Below are 17,022 nucleotides of genomic sequence, written 5' to 3' on the forward strand. Positions count from 1 at the left end.
GAGAAGGGAGAGTGTCCTTGGGGGCATCCGCAACATCACCGATGTGAGGGGACAACCACCACCGCCACCGCGGAGCCGACCGAACGCGCGGACAAGGGGCCTGCCAGGCACCGAGGCCCGGCCGAACCCAACAGGGTCCGAACAGCCCCTGCCGTCACGCTGCAGCTCGTCGGCCGACGAAGCCGCCACCGCCTGCAGACCACCGCCACTTCACCACCAACCAGGGAGCAGCGCCGCCACGCACCGAGTTGCCGACCCGCCCTAGCCCAGATGGGGCCCGAAAGAGCCCAGATCTGGGCCGCGCGGGCGCCGCCGGCCACCAGCACCGCCACGCCGCCCCGCGGCCAACGGCCGCGCCGCCGCACCGAGAGCCACGGAGCTCGCCGGACTCCCACCGCCGAACCCCACCGCAAAGGCCGAGCAGCACCGCCGCCATCGGGAGGCCCCCGCGCCCCCCAAGAGCGAGCGGGGAAGGGACGGCCCACCGCCGCCAGCGCCGCGCGGGCAGGGCCTGGCGGCTCCGGCCGGCCCCGGCGGGGATGGAGAAGGACGGGATGGAGGAGGCGGCTTATTTTTTAAGCTGCCAAAAGAACTGCCCTGCTAGCTTGCGATTTTCACTCTGTGCGATTCTGATAATAAGAAAGAAAAAACATTGGATGTGTTTGCTAGCTAGAGCTGAGCTGACCTGATCCTAGTATTAATGTGCGCTCGGAAACTTTTGTCCTCAGCTACCGTGACGTGCGACCAGAACTCACAAGTGCAAGTACGACCTAGGTTGTATGACCTATTTGGGACGTTGGATTTTCGTACTCATTGTATTCTCATACTCAAATTGCAAAGCCTTATAAAAACATGCTCCAAAGTTGTCAATTGATTTTCGCGTGCACGAGGGGGCACTGTGTGTGAACTCTTTGGTAGCCCTTGAGAGAACTACATGCCTGACTTACAAACATTATCATGCATGATAACGAACACATACTTCCATCAACATCATGGCAAAATCAAGTTATTTATGCCCTCCACTTATTTGGCTAATACTGGTTACAATTTGGAGTTATTTATTTGCAGCGAGATAGCTCCCTACATCTTGCCAATCAACGGATCAAGTGTGGATATCCACTTGTTGTAGTCCATAGGAGAACCAGAGTCACTTAGTGGTATGCCATTAACAAAGTAGTAGGGTGTCCCGGTGACGCCTCGTGCACAACCAAACTTCAAAACAGAGAAAACGCACGGTGAATAATGCGTCTAGAACAATACCGAATATGAAGTATGACATATAATGCGATACAAGTTCAACAAACCTTGAAGGAAATCCTTGTGGCCTGATCCGACTGCGTGTCATTGAACCCCGCTTTGTATGCTGCCAAATTGGCCTCACCAATGATGGGGGCGACAAGGTTGTTCGCTATTTCGGCGACCACCGCCGCTCTTGTTTTGGTGTATGTCGGCATGTTGTAATAACCCTCCTGAAATATAACCATCCTTGAAATCCTCGTGGCTGTATTGTGTGCGGTATGTTGTGATCAATTCTGAAGGTATTTATCCCTTGGAACATAAATGGAAGTGTCATATACTGTGCTTGATGTATGCACCGGAAAAGCCATGGTGGAAAAACAAGCTGTGGAATATGAGCTTTTGCTTGTATAGATGGTGCTTGGCATGGAGAAGAAAACATTGCATGGTGGTCTCATCCAATGTGATGTGAGCAGGGTGCTTCTCGGTTCCCTCTCTTTGCCTCAAAAAGCAAAGCCTAGTCAGCTCCCTCTAAAAAAGGCAACACCACCTCTCCTATGGTGAATATTACCGAAATACCCTCGTCTTTTCAAAATGTTATTATGCTTGATTTTCTCCTCTTTCTCTCTTTTTGCACCTTTTGAAGTGTGATAGAGTGGGTAATAAAGAAGCAGGGCAGGCAAGAGACAATTAACCTGGTATTTGAAGAAGTTTTCGAGCAGGGGATACACGGCTGACGCATTTAGTTTGTGCACCGTGTGGATCGACCGGCAAGCCATGAAGGCGCTGCTGTGGTAGCTGCAAATTTCACAGAGAAAATCACGTCACAGACTAAACCAGTAAAAGTTTCTTCAGAGTTACTCTTGGAGCTGGTGAAATAACACTTTTATGATTTTTGTAAGCCAAAAGAGGTTAGGATATCAAATAAAAGATGAAGATTTTTTTAATTTCCTTTTGCGCTTTTTTAATATGACGGATGATGTAAGCTGAGTTTCTAATGAAAACTTTTGAAGTTTTTTTTTCCAAACATCATTGTCATTAGACGCTTTTGCTTGCTTAATAAATACCGAAAGCATATGATACTAAATCATACCGCTAACAAGTTTTTAGTTCTTTCTTCTTGAGTGGAAGAAGTTCAGTTTATTGGTTGCAAAATGTGCAATACGAATTTCAGTAACATATTCGATGCTCCCTACGCATGGAAACCGAAACAAAACATTTGCAAGATGCATTAACCAAATTTTCAGCAAATGAATTTCGAGAAATTTTCCAAAATAGTAGAAAATGTGGTTACCGGTGCATTGACTATGCATGTCATCATGTTTTATGGCTGAATTAAATTTCATGAGAAATAAAAAATGATGAAGGCAAAATCGGTTCTAATTTGAATTTGGTGCTATTGAATGATCCTTTAATTTGTCTTTCAAGCTGAGGATCGAATTTCAAGTACTACTCTAATTAGTGCTAGTACTATCAATGATGTTGTCATGACTTGCACCTCGATCATATGTCTTATCATTGTGTGTTGCCTAATTCATGGTTGGGGCATCTTTTGTTTCCTTTTTCTTTTTCTTTTGTGAGTGGAGGGCGATTGGATTGAATTGACATGAGCAAAAAGCAGCCTATATTTTGTTCCAGGAATACACAAAAGATATGCAACGCTAGCATGGAAGAAAATAATAGTGGTGCTTTTGTTTTCTCTAAGCTACAAAACTCGACCACGCTCTAGTTGGAAAGTAGGTGAGGTGTAACATATTTAATACCAACTATAAGACCAGTTGGGAGTGCCCATAGAAAAAGAATAAAATCTTGTCTTTTTTTTAGGATCAATCTTGCCTTTGATTACCATTGTGCCACCCCACGAGGAACTGTTTTTTTTAACCTCTTTTTACGGGCAGATTACACAGAATGGGTTTCAGTTCTGTGAGGTGCAGTTAAATGGACGGTAGCGAGGCACGCAACAAAATGGGAAACATTGGAAAGGGCTCCATGTTTTCAGTCCACACTCGTGTCGATATGTGTTGGCTAGCTAGACCTGACCTTGGCTGACACGTCTGAGCACAGGCGAGTCACAACTCAGACGTGTACCTACTTTATTTATTTGGAATTTCTGTTGGATTTCACTCGCCGAATTCACAAGCAATTACTTATACCACTGCTGAATTTGCTACTCCCTTTGTTCGGAATTACTCGTCCAAAAAATGAATGTATCTAAATGTATTTTAGTTGCAGATACATCCATCTTCATTTATTTTTGTGACAAGTAATTCCAAATGGGGAGTAGAAAATAGAAACCGAGGCAGAAGAATCTGACTGACTGAGGTACCAAGACAAAACCAGACGACAATTCCTATGCACGCAGGAAAGAAAAGGAAAGCATGGCTTCCATGGTTGACTGGGCGCGCGACTTACGGGAGCGGGAAGAGGTGCACGACGACGGCGACGCGGCGGGCGCCGTAGTGGGCGGCGGCCCTCTGCAGCGGCGGCCAGGCGTCGCGGCTGTCGGGGCAGACCGGGTCGAAGAAGGCCTCGACGACCACCGCGTCGCCCCACGCCGGCGCAGCCGCGTGGCCCCCGTACACGAACCCGTCCGTCCTCACCGGGATCGGCAGCTGCGCGCCGCAGCGCCCGACGACGGCCGCCAACGCCACCGCCACGAGCACGAGCAGCAGCGACGACGACGGCACACGATGGCGCCTGGGCTCCATCGATCACGATCACGATCGCTCGGCTGGGGCTCAGCTACCTAGCTTTGCTCGGGTGTTGAACTAACACAGGAGCACGGCTGAGCTTAACTGGGTACTCCTACTAGCTACTGAGGAATGAGATGGAGGCGGGGCATATATGAGCTTGAGCGGGGGTCGTTAGGAACTTAGGATAAGCGACGACGAGAGCTAGACAAGACACCATGAGCGCACCGTGCACACGGGCAGCCAGAGGTGCACATTTGCATACGCAGAGGCGGACATTTCGCCGAAAGCGAAGCGATCGAGGCGGACGGACGGCTACCTCGCAACGACTTGATGGGCGTGCCTCATGCATATTCCAGGCCATGACATCATACGGATGGTAGAATGATGCCATGATGGGAGGGGGACCCGCCGGAAATTACTGTTTTTCCTTCAAGACAAACCCACCGGAAATACACAGGAGGAGGCGTCTGGTAGTCCGCATCTTCCTTGCTCACGCCCGTTATGTTTACTATTCGAGCTGCATGGCATGAATCTTAAAGCAACTCCCAGCCAAGCCCGGTAATTAAGAACGGGTGTGTTTCCTCTCATCAAGGCTCACGGTGTGTAGGGGAGGAGGAGAATGTGGCGCCGAGCTCGACCCAGCTCTACAATCGCCTAAGAAAATGAAGAGCCCGGTGCAAGGAGACGAAAACCAACCGGTGCAGGCCACCAAACACGCCCATGGAGCACACAAACCGAACAGAAACTTGGCTGCACACACCGGGAATGCGGAACCGACCCATGCAGCATGATCCCTTTATCCGTGAAACAAACTTGGTCGTCATACGCAGCAACCAGCAGCACAGATGTACTCCCTCCGTTTCAAAATAGATGACCCAACTTTGTTAGTAGGGAGTAGTTTGCGAGTTGGTTGCAGATTCGGCGAAAACGAGCGAGGAGAGGAAGTCGACGATGATGGCAAAGTCTGCAAGCGTCATCATCGTCTTGACCGACTTTGAGGGGGGGAAATTCCATCCAAGTCGAGCGGAGAAAACCACGCACATAAACGACTTGCTACGGCATCAGTGTAAAAGGGACATGTATAAGTGGACTCTTCCTAGACAAAAGGAGAATGCATGCATGACGCTCATCTTGTACTACAAATTCACTACCAACCGTGCATAATATATACGGAGTTGTTTGTCTACTCCCTCCCTCTGTAAAACTAATGTATGTAAAACGTTTTTGCAGTTCAAATTAAACTGCAAAAGACGTGGTGTACAGAGGTGGTAGTACTTGTCCAGATTGCAGTAAAAAATCCCCTCAAAAAAACGATTGCAGTAATAAGTCTTATATAGTGTACCACCGAGTATGTCCAACCGAACACCGGCATCAGTTACACAATCAGCAGTTCCAATACAACAGCCCAGCCCAGCCCAGGCCAGACAACCAAATGAGCCGATGAACAGCCAAGATGAATGAGCTTTCTGCCCTCAGCTTCGCCTCTTAAGAATCACAGAATATGTAAGCCAGTGGTACCAACAAATATATTCACGGTCGATCGACGAACACAAGCATCACCGACCGCTCACCCTTATTCAGACCTGTTCCCTGCATCTCCCACTATCTGGGGGCGTGCAGGCCTTTTGCGGAAATTGTGACGGCGGAATCAATCACCGCCAAAAACAGAAATCATCACCACCCGCGTGAAACTACACTCTCTTCCTAGTGTTCCGAGCCGCCCAGGTCGCCCCATCTCACGTTATACTTGGCTGCCAGGTAGTGAGCGCCCACAGGCCCACGGCTCCCGTAGGGGTAAAGCTCAGGGGCCATCCGCTTCTGCTCCAGTTCCTTCAGAAGGGGCGTGAAGAGCTCCCACGCGGCGTCCAGCTCGTCCGACCGGATGAAGAGCCTTCGCTCTCCTTCTATCGCGTCGAGCAACAGCCTCTCGTAGGCATCCGGTATCTCCTTCGGGTACCTGAGCCAAGTTTATACGACACCACTTTAGATATTACGACCAAGTGGCTGCTGCAAATTGTTACTACTGTGGCCATCACTCAAAAGACACAAGTAATTACGACCAAGGGACTGAAAAGGGAACATTTTAACATATCATAAACAAGGGCTGTAATAAACTGGATGGATTTACTCTTTCAATTGAAAAGTTTATCCAATTCATGGAGTTTGATCAAGCACCATATGCAGTTTCTCCAAAATAAACTATGGATGCTCAATAAAAATGCCAATTCGCATGTCCACTAAATCTATGAATGTCCAAGTTTTTATCCAATTTTGTAATCTCCAGCAGACACCTCATACTACACATCTCACCCACAGCTACAATTACCAAGGCAGACTAAGCCCTACACAAACCAACAGAAACAAAGAAGCAAATGCTAGAACTACAGTTTTTGTCTAATTGCTTACATGCGAAGAGATGAGCATCTTAGGTACAGCCTACAATGTCAGAACTAACACTTCCATTCTTCCTAATAAACAAATCCCACTAGGCACAAATACAAAAGTGTTGGAAACTTCATCTCACCTTGCTGCATAGTGCAGATTCAAATTGCTTCTATCTAGTCTCATGCCAAGACCAGGAATCTTGTTGTTAATCTTTAGGTAAATTCCTTCGTCTGGTTGCACGCGTATCACAAGCTCGTTAGTAGCCCTGTCAAGATCTGTTCCAAAAGACCCCTTGTAGAGATTTCCAGGAACATGTCGGAACTGTACTCTAATCTCAGCCCTGAAATTTGTATTTAATTGTCATGCAACTTGTAACATGAGTAAGGATCGACTGCATAAAAGATAAACCAAAAAAGAGATTTTGAAGACAAACAATTTTGTGTTACCAATCCAAGATCAAAAATACAAATATACTTCAACTTATTCTTTGTCATATCTTAAGAGTCAAGAGTACAGCCAATGTACTTGGTGATAACATTCTTACATATGCAGAATAAGTTGGTCTAACTGCGTACCACTAAAAATTAAATAAACACACAAAAAATATATTTAAAATGACATCAGGTTAGAAGTTAAACATTCAACAAAATATTAACATATAGCTGAATAGCAAAGGGTAGGCATCATACTGATAACAACTTTTTTGAAGTGCACTTACTGTTTAGTATGCAAAGCTTTCCCAGCCTTCATGAGAAAGGGAACTCCATCCCATCTAGCGTTATTTATAAAAAGCGCAGCTGCAGCAAATGTTGGAGTCAGACTACCCTTGGGCACCGTCTTATCTTCAGTGTATCCAGGGTATGTAATACCACCCTTCGTATGACTTTTATACTGTCCTATTACCACATCTTCTAGTCGCAACGGCTTCATGGAGCGCAAAACTTTCACCTGAAAGGAATATACGGAAGTAATACCGAAGATCAATAAATAGTGATTTTAGAATCAGTATGCTCATTTCACATAAAACACAGATTATAAAACTGATGTATGCAGCTTTAAAGTATGTAACAATAACAAAATTGATGTATGCTGCTGTAAAGCATGTAACAGAGTGAAGATAAAACAGGTTTCTAATGGGAGGGGGATTGGCCATCCCACTGTCCCCAGCAGGCACCAACAGTTTTTCAGTTAAAACTGCATGTCTCGGTAACTTAAAATACGATATATCATTTCATTAATATTACTAAGGAACGGGCACAAACCTTCTCGTTTCGTATGTCCTCTGCTTCCAAGCTAATAGGAGTTTCCATTGCAAATAGAGCTAGTATCTGAAGAAGATGGTTCTGCATTATGTCTCGGATAATACCGTAGCTATCAAAGTACCTGAGTATTTCAACAATAAGGTAAGAGACAATCCAAGGGAAGCAACATGGTGCCATAAACGACGAACAGATCATTACCCTCCTCGCCCTTCAGTGCCAAAGTCTTCTGAGAATATCAGTTGCACATTCCTTATGTACTGCCTTGACCACAGAGGCTCAAAAACAAGATTCGAGAAGCGAAGGACAGATAAGTTCTCCACCAGCTCCTTTCCCAAGTAATGGTCAATCCTGCATAACAAATATAAATGAGCACAACATTCATAAGCATCTCACTCTATGAAAATAACTATGATGCATCTCATGTTCTTGAATTCCCAAGGGATCATATCACCACTTATATGTTTTCCAATTGGCAGGCTGCTTTGATATTTATGGGATATGAGAATGAGAGGTATATCTAAATTCGCTATACAAGAAAACATGAACAATTCACAAAAATCAAACTAGATGCCTGTATCACCTGAAGATTTGGTCCTCTGTCAGGTACTGCTTCAGACCTTTTGTTAGGGCAGCAGAAGACTCTGAGTCCCGGCCAAAGGGTTTTTCAACAATTACCCTTGTCCAGCCACTCACAGATGATGCTGATTTGCTTGCACATTTGACAACATCCAGGAATATATTTGGCGGTATTGACAGGTAGAAAAGATGGTTAGATACTCTGGGACCCTGCATATAAAGAACAAGAATTTATCAGAATACAAGTACATTAATTTTTTGAAATGGAGATGGATTAAGAATAAAATAGTTGCATACATCAATTCTAACAGAAGTACATCAATAGTTGCATACATAAAATAGGTCCTATGAAGAATTCATCCCAAACAACTAGAAATACTGTAACCTCATCATCACAAGTAAAATCAATGATCCATTCTTGGTTTCATTTGAAGTGGTTATACAAACCTCATGTTGTTTGATCTTCTTGCTTAGCTCCTTGAAATCTTCCTCTGAATCATATTGACCTGAGTGGTAGAAGCATCGTTTCAGAAACTCTTCCATTTTCTCACTACAGTTCTCCCTGAAAGGAAAAAAACAGAACAGTTTAAAGCAGCACCAAGGGAAATGCATCTCTTCACACAGGATTTATTTACTTCATAAGTTATGATTGCAAGGTCTGCCAAGATAAGCACCTTTTATCAATCCGACAAGTCAGTGTTTTGCTGACCATGTCTCTCAGTTCAGCATCTGTCATTTTACTTCGTGCATAGCCAAAGATGGAGAAATGCTACAGAAGAAAATACTTTAGATTGTCCTTAGAAAAGGTGGGTAAATCTGAATATAGGTTGGAGAGAGCAATATACAAACCTTGGGAAGACAGCCTTCATAGTAAAGAGCAAAAAGGGCAGGAAATATCTTCTTCTTCGCAAGGTCACCGGACGCTCCAACTACAGTGATGCTAACCGACGCCTCGTCATCCTTCACTAGGGAGGCTAAATCTTCAAATTCCTCTACGGTGATTGATGAACTGCCATTTTCCACCATTGACGGGGCGGCAGGAGCAACAGCGCTCTCCACGGCATCCATGGGGGCTTTCACTGATGGTGGAGTGTAAAATGAGTAAAAACAGCCATTGTGTATCACTTATACTACTACTCCCTCCGTCCGGAAATACTTGTCATCAAAATAAATAAAAGAGGATGTATCTAGGTGTATACCTCTGTACCAAAATATAAGGCGTTTGTGTAAGCTAAACTAGCCTACAAAAAGTCTTATATTTTGATACGGAGGGAGTAGTTAAGCAACAGGATTTCATCACACGCACTATGTGCTGGAAGTAAATCAAAACGAGGCAGGTAAAAGTTGACCTGAGAACCAATTCTTAGTTATTATATTAAGCATCAACAATACGAACAGATGTAATAGCATTACTAACTGAAAGAAGACGCTGGGGGTTACTTAAGATTTTGAGTAGATGTTGGATTTAAATACCTATAAGTTACCAGAGCTAGCGGGAATCGTCTCAAATTCGTAGACCCACTTCGTTTATCTTGTTCTGATTAATGAATGGCGACCCAATTTGTTAGACAGTAAGTAAGGCTGGTAACCGTGCACCAGAGTGGCAGGATTCAGATAGTATCGCAGAAAGAATGTTGGTGGTAATGCAGGAGCAGAATGCGGCAGAGCTATAGGAGGAAGCTCGGAGGCACAAAAGTCAACGGGCCAATTCAGTCGAGGAATCTGGGCTCTAGGGGTGGCTAGGCTCAGGCAACTGCATCATCCAACACAAGCATGTAAGCGCGCAACCCCCAACCCGTGGCCTCACCTAAGGTATCTGCGGAATTTCCAACCGGAGAAGGAGGAGAGGGCAAGAGCGCGGAGAGAATGGACACCCCGGCGGAAGAGAGCAAGTGGAGAAGAGAGCGCCCACCTCCTTTCCCGGCGACGGCGTGGATGCGCCACCCCGAGGCGGCGGCCGCGGCCGATCTCCCGCCGCATCTGGCGAAGGAGACGGCGAGGGACGAGGAGGGCACCAGCCGCGGGCCCGCGGGGCGGCGGGCGGCCGCAGCGCCTCCGCCGGCGCCGGCCGCCGGGCACCTCATGCAGGAGAGCGCCATGGGCCCTGGCTCGGTCCGTCGGCGGCCGTCGCAGTTGGCTGCGGCAGCTTCCTTCGGAGAAGACTAGGCGGAGCGGGGCGGCTGGCGGGCTGGGCGAAGTGGCGATAGGACGGGCGGGGATGGGGACGGGGGGAGGGGGAGGGGGGAGATGGAGGTTTTATCGGGGATATCGAAGAGGAGAAAGGCCAAAGCTTTGCTGGGGCTGGGGTTGGGGTTGGGTTGGAAGCTCTTGAGATCGCCGAGGGGGCGGGTGGAGGAATAGAATACTCTGACCGCCCGGGGCGGAAACGCAAAGAGGTCGTGGCCCCTTGGCCGCCGCTGCGGTCGGGCGGCTCGGAAAAATGGTGCCGCGGCGGCGCTCCTCTCGGGTTGGGTGGTGACTGGTGCCGTGCGGGGTGCGGGGTGCGGGTACAGTACAGGTACAGTGCGGAGGCTGACGAGTCCCCCCGGTAGGCGGCTCCCCTGGCAGGGGTCGGGGGACTTGGGGAGCCGGGAGCGTCACAAAACCGGGGGTTTCTTTCCGGCCCTGCCCGGCTGCCAAAACCCAAACGCTCCTCTCCTCCCCTCTTGGTTTTGGTCAACGTCTACGTGTTCGCTCCATTTGCAACTGCAAAATATATTGTCAGACCACTCCATCAACATCATCGTCACAACCATATTGTCCTGTGTTGTATACCCAACTCATCAGATTTCAAGTTCTGCTGCTCGCACCATTTCTGGATTTAATTCAGGGCTTTTGGCGACGCGCGTTTAGTTGAAGGATACGTCCCCGTCAACAACAAAGATAATATGCCAGCTCAGTCTCTCGAAGGTGCTCATAGGAGGTAGGGTGTGCGCGTGTGCATTCATAGGGTTGAGTGTATGCGTGTATGTACGAGCGCCTGCGTATGCACTGTGCTCAAAAGAAAAGGAAAAAAGAAAAGCACACCGCCCTTCCACGATACCGCGCATCCATTGCTCTTCATGATTCGTGCACATCTGCGGCGTACCAGCATGCAGATAGGTGGTCTCATAAGAAAATGCCACGACGAAACGTATACTTAGTTCAGTCCTCCTACAAATCAAACAATCAACAACAACAATGAAAAAAGATATGATAATGATTCTAATCCTATACGTTTCAGGGTATTGGACCGCATATACGAAACAACATACAGAAGGAAGTTGCAGCTCAAGAGAAGATGCATGACATGAACTCTTGCATAAGAATTAATTAGGTGCATGGTAGCATGGTTGTCATTTTATAAGTGTCGCGGTTTTGTACTACGAGTAGTTCAACCCAGCTAGTTCAAAACGACATCAACACTTAGTATGGACCGGAGGGAGTAGTTTGTCGTTTTGTTTATTGATGAGTAGCTAAGCTCTGAGTATTCAGATATGCACCCTTTGAATTGCTTTGGATTTTGGCTCGCACTGTATTGTTACTAAAAGGGTCTTATTATACAGTATTTTCTCTGTTCCAAAATATAAGAACGTTTTTGACAAATATACTATTAGAGAGTACCTAGAACTCATCTAGATGAGATATAATTTGGTCTCATTCATTTTGAAAACAGAAACATATACAACTGACGTCAGCACACACGCATCTTATAGCATCACATCCAATGGCTATAAAAGGTGAATGAGACCAAATTATATCTCATCTAGATGAGTTCTAGCAAGTCTGAATATATTATGGGACGGAGGGAGTACTTGTGAGCAAGAAGTATGGACAAGATAAAATCGGTTTTATTTCTCTCACTTTGTGCCTTGCACTGATTTTTGCCCGTGTGAAATTTCGGCGTTTTTACCTTGCTTATTGGGAATCTCACTGGAGGACATCCGAGGAGCCGCCTGCTTCTTCCAATGCTCTCGGACGACGGTGGCGGGGTGGTGGAGGGGGACGGACAGCGCGCTGTTGGACAAACACGGCGGAGGGGAAAGACGGCCGGACGGGTCAGCGATGGCCTGGCTCAACCACTCGCGACAGACAATGGTGTACTCGACTATATATACTTTCGTCTCTGTGTCCAGGCTGCGCCTACGTATGTTATTATTCCTTTCCTTTCCTTTGGGCACAGCCGGCCGAGGCCTTCTTTCCTTTTCCGTCGCTGGCCGGCAGGTATTCCATGCTTCAGGGTGAACCGGCCCTGTCCTGCGAATTCCTTACTTGCGGACTTGACGAGAGACCGAATTCGTGGCCTTTCCTTTTTTTTTCCCCCCAAATTTCGTATTTTTCTTGAGGAATCAACCTGAATTTCAGAAGGCCGCAGAAGCTGAGTTTCCTGCTGCTCCTGTTTTGAGTTCCTCATGTTTCATGACTGGACTAGATGTTCAAATTCGAATGCCTGCAAAATATTTCAAACTTTTGGCTCCAAAGCCAGGATCAGAGCCGGCGACACTGACCTGAATAAACTCTGCAACTGAATAATAATAATAATAATGGCATTTCAGGCAAGGCGAGCCATTTCTTGGCACCGCCTTCCCTTTTCCGAGATTCCTAACTTGCCGAGTCGAGTAAACGACCTGATCGAATCATGTGGAAACCCGGAAAAGCCAAAGCCGCAGCCTTCCTTCCCCAAATTCTTGACTTAACTTGCCGAGTCGGGGAAACAACCCTGAATCAAAGGAAACCTGGGAAGCACAAGTCACGGCCACAGAGTTTCCTGATGCTCCTATCTTGGTGCTTTTACTAGTAGTAGATGTTTAAATGTGCATAGTGTACCCGCAATATTATTTGACACACCTTCGCTCATGGATCCAATCCAAGGAAAGAACCAAAACTGACAACATCTTCTAATGTGAAAAATGCCTAACTAGTAGCATTTCAGGCAGGAAACTGCGCCTCTATAATTCAGCGAAACAAAGTTTTAGAAGGGCTTCACCATTCGCTTAATTTCAGATGCTAGAAAGAATACTCACTTCGACATGAGACAGAAAGTAAGATCTAAACCGCTTATTTTGGGCGGATACATGGCATTAACGGTGGCTATTAATCAGATAGTACATAATTAAAACTGTTACAGGTATATTATACTACAAGTGATACACCTACAATTTTGTATGACTATGCCCGTCATCACGAGGTTTCAACGAATGCCTCTCTGATGGCGACGATTTTGGCACAAACATCGTGAATTCCTGGTCTGTCTTTCGGCGATTCCATGGTACACATCAGACCAATACCGACCAAAGGTATAATATAATTCTGAATACGTAGAGACGTAGCCGCCTGATCCTCCTCAGATGGCATATGGGGATCTAGAACCTCGGTGATTCTGTCAGGGAAGGCTAGGTCAACATACTTGTGGAGGCTGAGGGCGTCGCCGCATAGTGCGTCCGTTGGTCGAATTGCCGTGAGCATCTCCAGTAGCAGCACCCCGAAGCTGTACACATCATAGCCTGTCGATATTTTGCATCCCATACCGTATTCTGTAAACAGGAGAGTGCACATAAATGCTTGGGAAACTAACGAAAACAAAAGGGGTTAGAGTTGAACTCAGCAGTCGTTTGAAAGAAAGAAAAAAAGAAGTATAACTTACCAGGTGCAATATATCCAATCGTTCCTCCGACACCAACCAAGCCTTCTGGTCCGCCAATACCTGAAGAGAGAAACTTGGCGGACCCAAAGTCACCGATGCGTGAGGTCAGGTCGTAGTCCAGCAGAACATTGCCTGGCTTCAAATCGCAATGGATCAAAGGAGGTGTCAGCTGGTTGTGTAGATAGTCCAGAGCAGCAGCCACATCAGCAGCAATAATTATCCGCTGACCCAAGCTCAGCAGCCTCCTCGGGCTGCCTCGGTGAGGCCTCGGATGTATCCACATGTCCAGGCTACCGTTTGCCATGAACTCGTATACAATAGCCTTGAATTCATTGCCCTCAAAATCTACCATGGAGCACAGGGTGATAGCTTGAACCAGATTGCGGTGGCGGGTGTGTTTTAGGACTTCGCACTCGGTGAAAAAGCTATTTCTCGAACCTTGCTCGCTAAGATGGAACACTTTGATGGCCACTAGATCTGTCTCGAACTCAAACCGACCAATGTAGACTGATGCTGTATGACTCGAGCTGGTCCGGTTGACCAGAGAGAACCAATTGGTGGCTTTAAGGATGTCTCCATATGACACCCTCCTCATTGTCTCCTTGAAGCTTTCAGATGGTTGAGCTTTAGTTCCCTTCATAATAGTGACAACAACACATAATAATGAGAACACGACAATAGTAATTGGCGGAGCTATTATCAGCAGCAAGCGTGTGTTGATCTTCCTTGTTGCTGAGGAGGTTGGACAAATGGGCAATCCAAATATGGCAGCAGCTGTTTCACATAACCCCGTGTTGCCTTGCAGGAATACTGCAGCTGGACTTCGAAATATGCCACCAGTCGGGATTGGCCCTTCTAATTAGTTATATGATATATTAATATAATTTAAGCTTCTGGAGTTCACAAAATACTGTGGAACTTGACCAGTTAAATTGTTCTCGGACAGATCTATCTGCTGTATGACCTTCAGTTTGCTGAAAGACTCGGGAATACTCCCATTAAGCATGTTGCTTCTGATCTGAAGGGATAGCAGTTGAACACACAGGCCAAGTTCAGAAGGAAGGCTACCAGATAATCTGTTGTCGGAAACATCAAGGAGGCCAAGATTGATCAGGTTACTAACTTCCCATGGTATCAGTCCAATCAGGTTGTTGCTTGACAAGTCCAAACCCAATGAAAGAGAGGAAATACTGAAGAGTTCTCTTGGTATGGGGCCATCAAGGCGGTTAACTGACATGTTTAGCCTAAGCAGCCTTTTGCATTGTCCTATATTTTCTGGTATGTTTCCAGACAATTCATTATCATCAAGATGAAGCTGGCTGAGTTGAACAAGATTACCAACTGTTGATGGAATCTGACCTGACAACCTATTCCTGGAAAGTTTTAGGACAACCAAGTTGCTCAAGTTCCAAACTGTGAGGGGAATTGGTCCTGAGAGCATGTTCTGGCCCATGTCAAGCAGAGCAAGATTTACAAGCTTCCCTATCTCAGCTGGTATGTTTCTAGAAATTTGGTTTCTTCCAAAGTTTAACCGCACCAGGTTTATTGAAAGGTTGCCTACTGCTTTTGGCAAATTTCCAATCAGGATATTCTCATCCACTGATAATCTTAACAACTGAGAGCAATTGGTGAGAGAAACAAGGAATGCCCAGTCACCAGCTTCGAGTTTATTATCTCCTAGAACCAGTTCACTCAAGTATGCTAAGGATCCTAGAGACGGCATTACGCCAGTCAGCGAGTTGCTTGAAATATCAAGCGCTTGGAGCTTTGACATGTTGGTCAGGGAATCTGGCATTGATCCACGAAAGTTGTTGGCTCCCATTAGTAATTTTCTGAGATTCGAAAGTGAGTGGCCAATGTCGGAAGGTATTTGTCCAATAAATATGTTGCTGCCTAGGCTAAGGTATATGAGTGATGACACATTGTACAGTGTGGCTGGGACATACCCTGAGAATCTATTGTAACTCAGATCTAGCATTGTTAGGTTTGGAATTTGCCCCAAAGTTTGCGGAATTGATCCTGATAAGATGTTTTGTGCTAGAAGGAGGGAACGCAAGGATGAAACATTTCCTAAAGATGATGGTATGGTACCAGAAAGTGCATTCCCTGTAAGAGCAAGAAATTGCAGAGCTCCCATCTTTTGGAAATGTGGGATAGCCCCAGAGAGAGCATTCCACTGGAGATCAACAACACGAAGTTTGGATGAGTTGAACAAATTAGCTGGGATCACCCCAGCTAAGTTGTTCCGTGAGAGGGTTATCTCACCGAGTGACGAACTACTTGCTAAAGAATCAGGGATAACTCCACTAAGAGAATTGTTTGCAAGATTGACATAGCTAAGAGATGCTGACGCACCTATTGACAGAGGTATGTTACCTGCAAGATTGTTGCCCGCAAGATTCAGGGATTGGAGGCTCCAAAGCTCACTTATCTCATCAGGTATGCTTCCAGAAAATTGATTGCTTGGAAGGTCGATCTGCACTAGAGAAGTAAGGGCTGCTATGCAACTGGATAGTGTTCCTGTGAGCCCCGTAGACCTGAATTGGATGGACACGACACGGGTTGGGATAGCCGTGCTGCAGGCGACTCCTTGCCAGGTGCAGAAGTTGAGTGAGTCGTTGCGCCATGATCTGAGAACACCGGCGGGGTCCCTTGAGACGCCAGCTTTGAAGCAGAGAAGGGCTTGGCGGTCATCCTCGGATTTGTTGCTAGCTTGTGCTGATGTGAACACTATTGTGTTGGAGGACAGAAATAGGAGGATGGCACAGAGAAGAAAGAGTGCATGGTGGGAAGGAACAATCAGAGATTGGGTGCGAAAAACTTGAGGAGCCATGTCTCTCTTCTTGTCCTAATGGAGTATGTTCGTTAAATGCTTTGTGTACGTGCTTAGATATATGTTGGAAGGGTAGGGGAGTTGAAACCTCTTCAGTGCCGGGCCGCCGGCTTGTTTGGCTTGGTTCTATTCATGTCACGCCCAAGATGATAATTTTTTTTCCCCTCAGACATGCCCCAGATGATTGAAAAAAATCTGAGCAGAAAAGAAACTTGTGAGGTTTATGTGGGTAAAAAAATGCGCGTGAATAAACCAGTCTATCGAAGTACAAATACCATTCTCTGCTTGTTATGCAGTCTACAGCTTGTGCACCCCAGGATCCGCCAAATGGAAGCATCAAGTGAGCCGAATATTATCAGGAAAAAGGGGCAAGCTGGCTCCCCACTGACCATTATTTCTTTGCCGCCATCCAAG

At 46.4% G+C, this 17,022-nt stretch overlaps 2 protein-coding genes and 1 pseudogene across 3 annotated transcripts; all 3 read right to left on the minus strand.

The window, feature by feature from the left end:
* Positions 1–837: 837 nt before the first annotated feature.
* LOC119362086 lies at positions 838–4,211 on the minus strand. The gene is made up of 4 exons (XM_037627255.1): positions 3,649–4,211; positions 1,932–2,034; positions 1,305–1,469; positions 838–1,212 (listed from the first exon to the last, which is right to left on the minus strand). Exons 1-4 carry the CDS (start codon positions 3,942–3,944, stop codon positions 1,081–1,083), a joined length of 696 nt encoding a protein of 231 aa, XP_037483152.1. The 5' UTR covers positions 3,945–4,211; the 3' UTR covers positions 838–1,080.
* A 1,025-nt stretch (positions 4,212–5,236) lies between these two features.
* LOC119362082 (glucose-6-phosphate 1-dehydrogenase 2, chloroplastic-like) lies at positions 5,237–10,377 on the minus strand. 2 transcript variants are annotated; one of them, XM_037627251.1, is made up of 10 exons: positions 10,065–10,377; positions 9,002–9,231; positions 8,827–8,921; positions 8,600–8,714; positions 8,157–8,362; positions 7,775–7,924; positions 7,577–7,697; positions 7,033–7,262; positions 6,454–6,654; positions 5,237–5,886 (listed from the first exon to the last, which is right to left on the minus strand). In XM_037627251.1, exons 1-10 carry the CDS (start codon positions 10,249–10,251, stop codon positions 5,634–5,636), a joined length of 1,788 nt encoding a protein of 595 aa, XP_037483148.1. In that variant the 5' UTR covers positions 10,252–10,377; the 3' UTR covers positions 5,237–5,633. The 2 variants fall into 2 exon arrangements, with proteins under 2 accessions (XP_037483148.1, XP_037483149.1); XM_037627252.1 differs by lacking the exon at positions 10,065–10,377 and adding an exon at positions 9,960–10,054.
* Positions 10,378–13,232: 2,855 nt separating this feature from the next.
* On the minus strand, positions 13,233–16,683 carry LOC119362081 (annotated as a pseudogene).
* Positions 16,684–17,022: the final 339 nt, after the last annotated feature.

Source organism: Triticum dicoccoides, chromosome 2B, assembly GCF_002162155.2.
Source record: "Triticum dicoccoides isolate Atlit2015 ecotype Zavitan chromosome 2B, WEW_v2.0, whole genome shotgun sequence".
Taxonomy (NCBI): domain Eukaryota; kingdom Viridiplantae; phylum Streptophyta; class Magnoliopsida; order Poales; family Poaceae; genus Triticum; species Triticum dicoccoides.

Coding starts and splice junctions, on each gene's coding strand:
- LOC119362086 (XM_037627255.1), bottom strand. CDS start 3,944: ATGGAGCCCAGGCGCCATCGTGTGCCGTCGTCGTCGCTGCTGCTCGTG. Junction 2,035..3,648: donor GTGCACCTCTTCCCGCTCCC/GTAAGTCGCGCG, acceptor TGAAATTTGCAG/CTACCACAGCAGCGCCTTCA. Junction 1,213..1,304: donor CCACAAGGATTTCCTTCAAG/GTTTGTTGAACT, acceptor TCTGTTTTGAAG/TTTGGTTGTGCACGAGGCGT.
- LOC119362082 (XM_037627251.1), bottom strand. CDS start 10,251: ATGGCGCTCTCCTGCATGAGGTGCCCGGCGGCCGGCGCCGGCGGAGGC. Junction 7,698..7,774: donor GGCACTGAAGGGCGAGGAGG/GTAATGATCTGT, acceptor TGAAATACTCAG/GTACTTTGATAGCTACGGTA. Junction 5,887..6,453: donor AATCTGCACTATGCAGCAAG/GTGAGATGAAGT, acceptor AACTTGGCTCAG/GTACCCGAAGGAGATACCGG.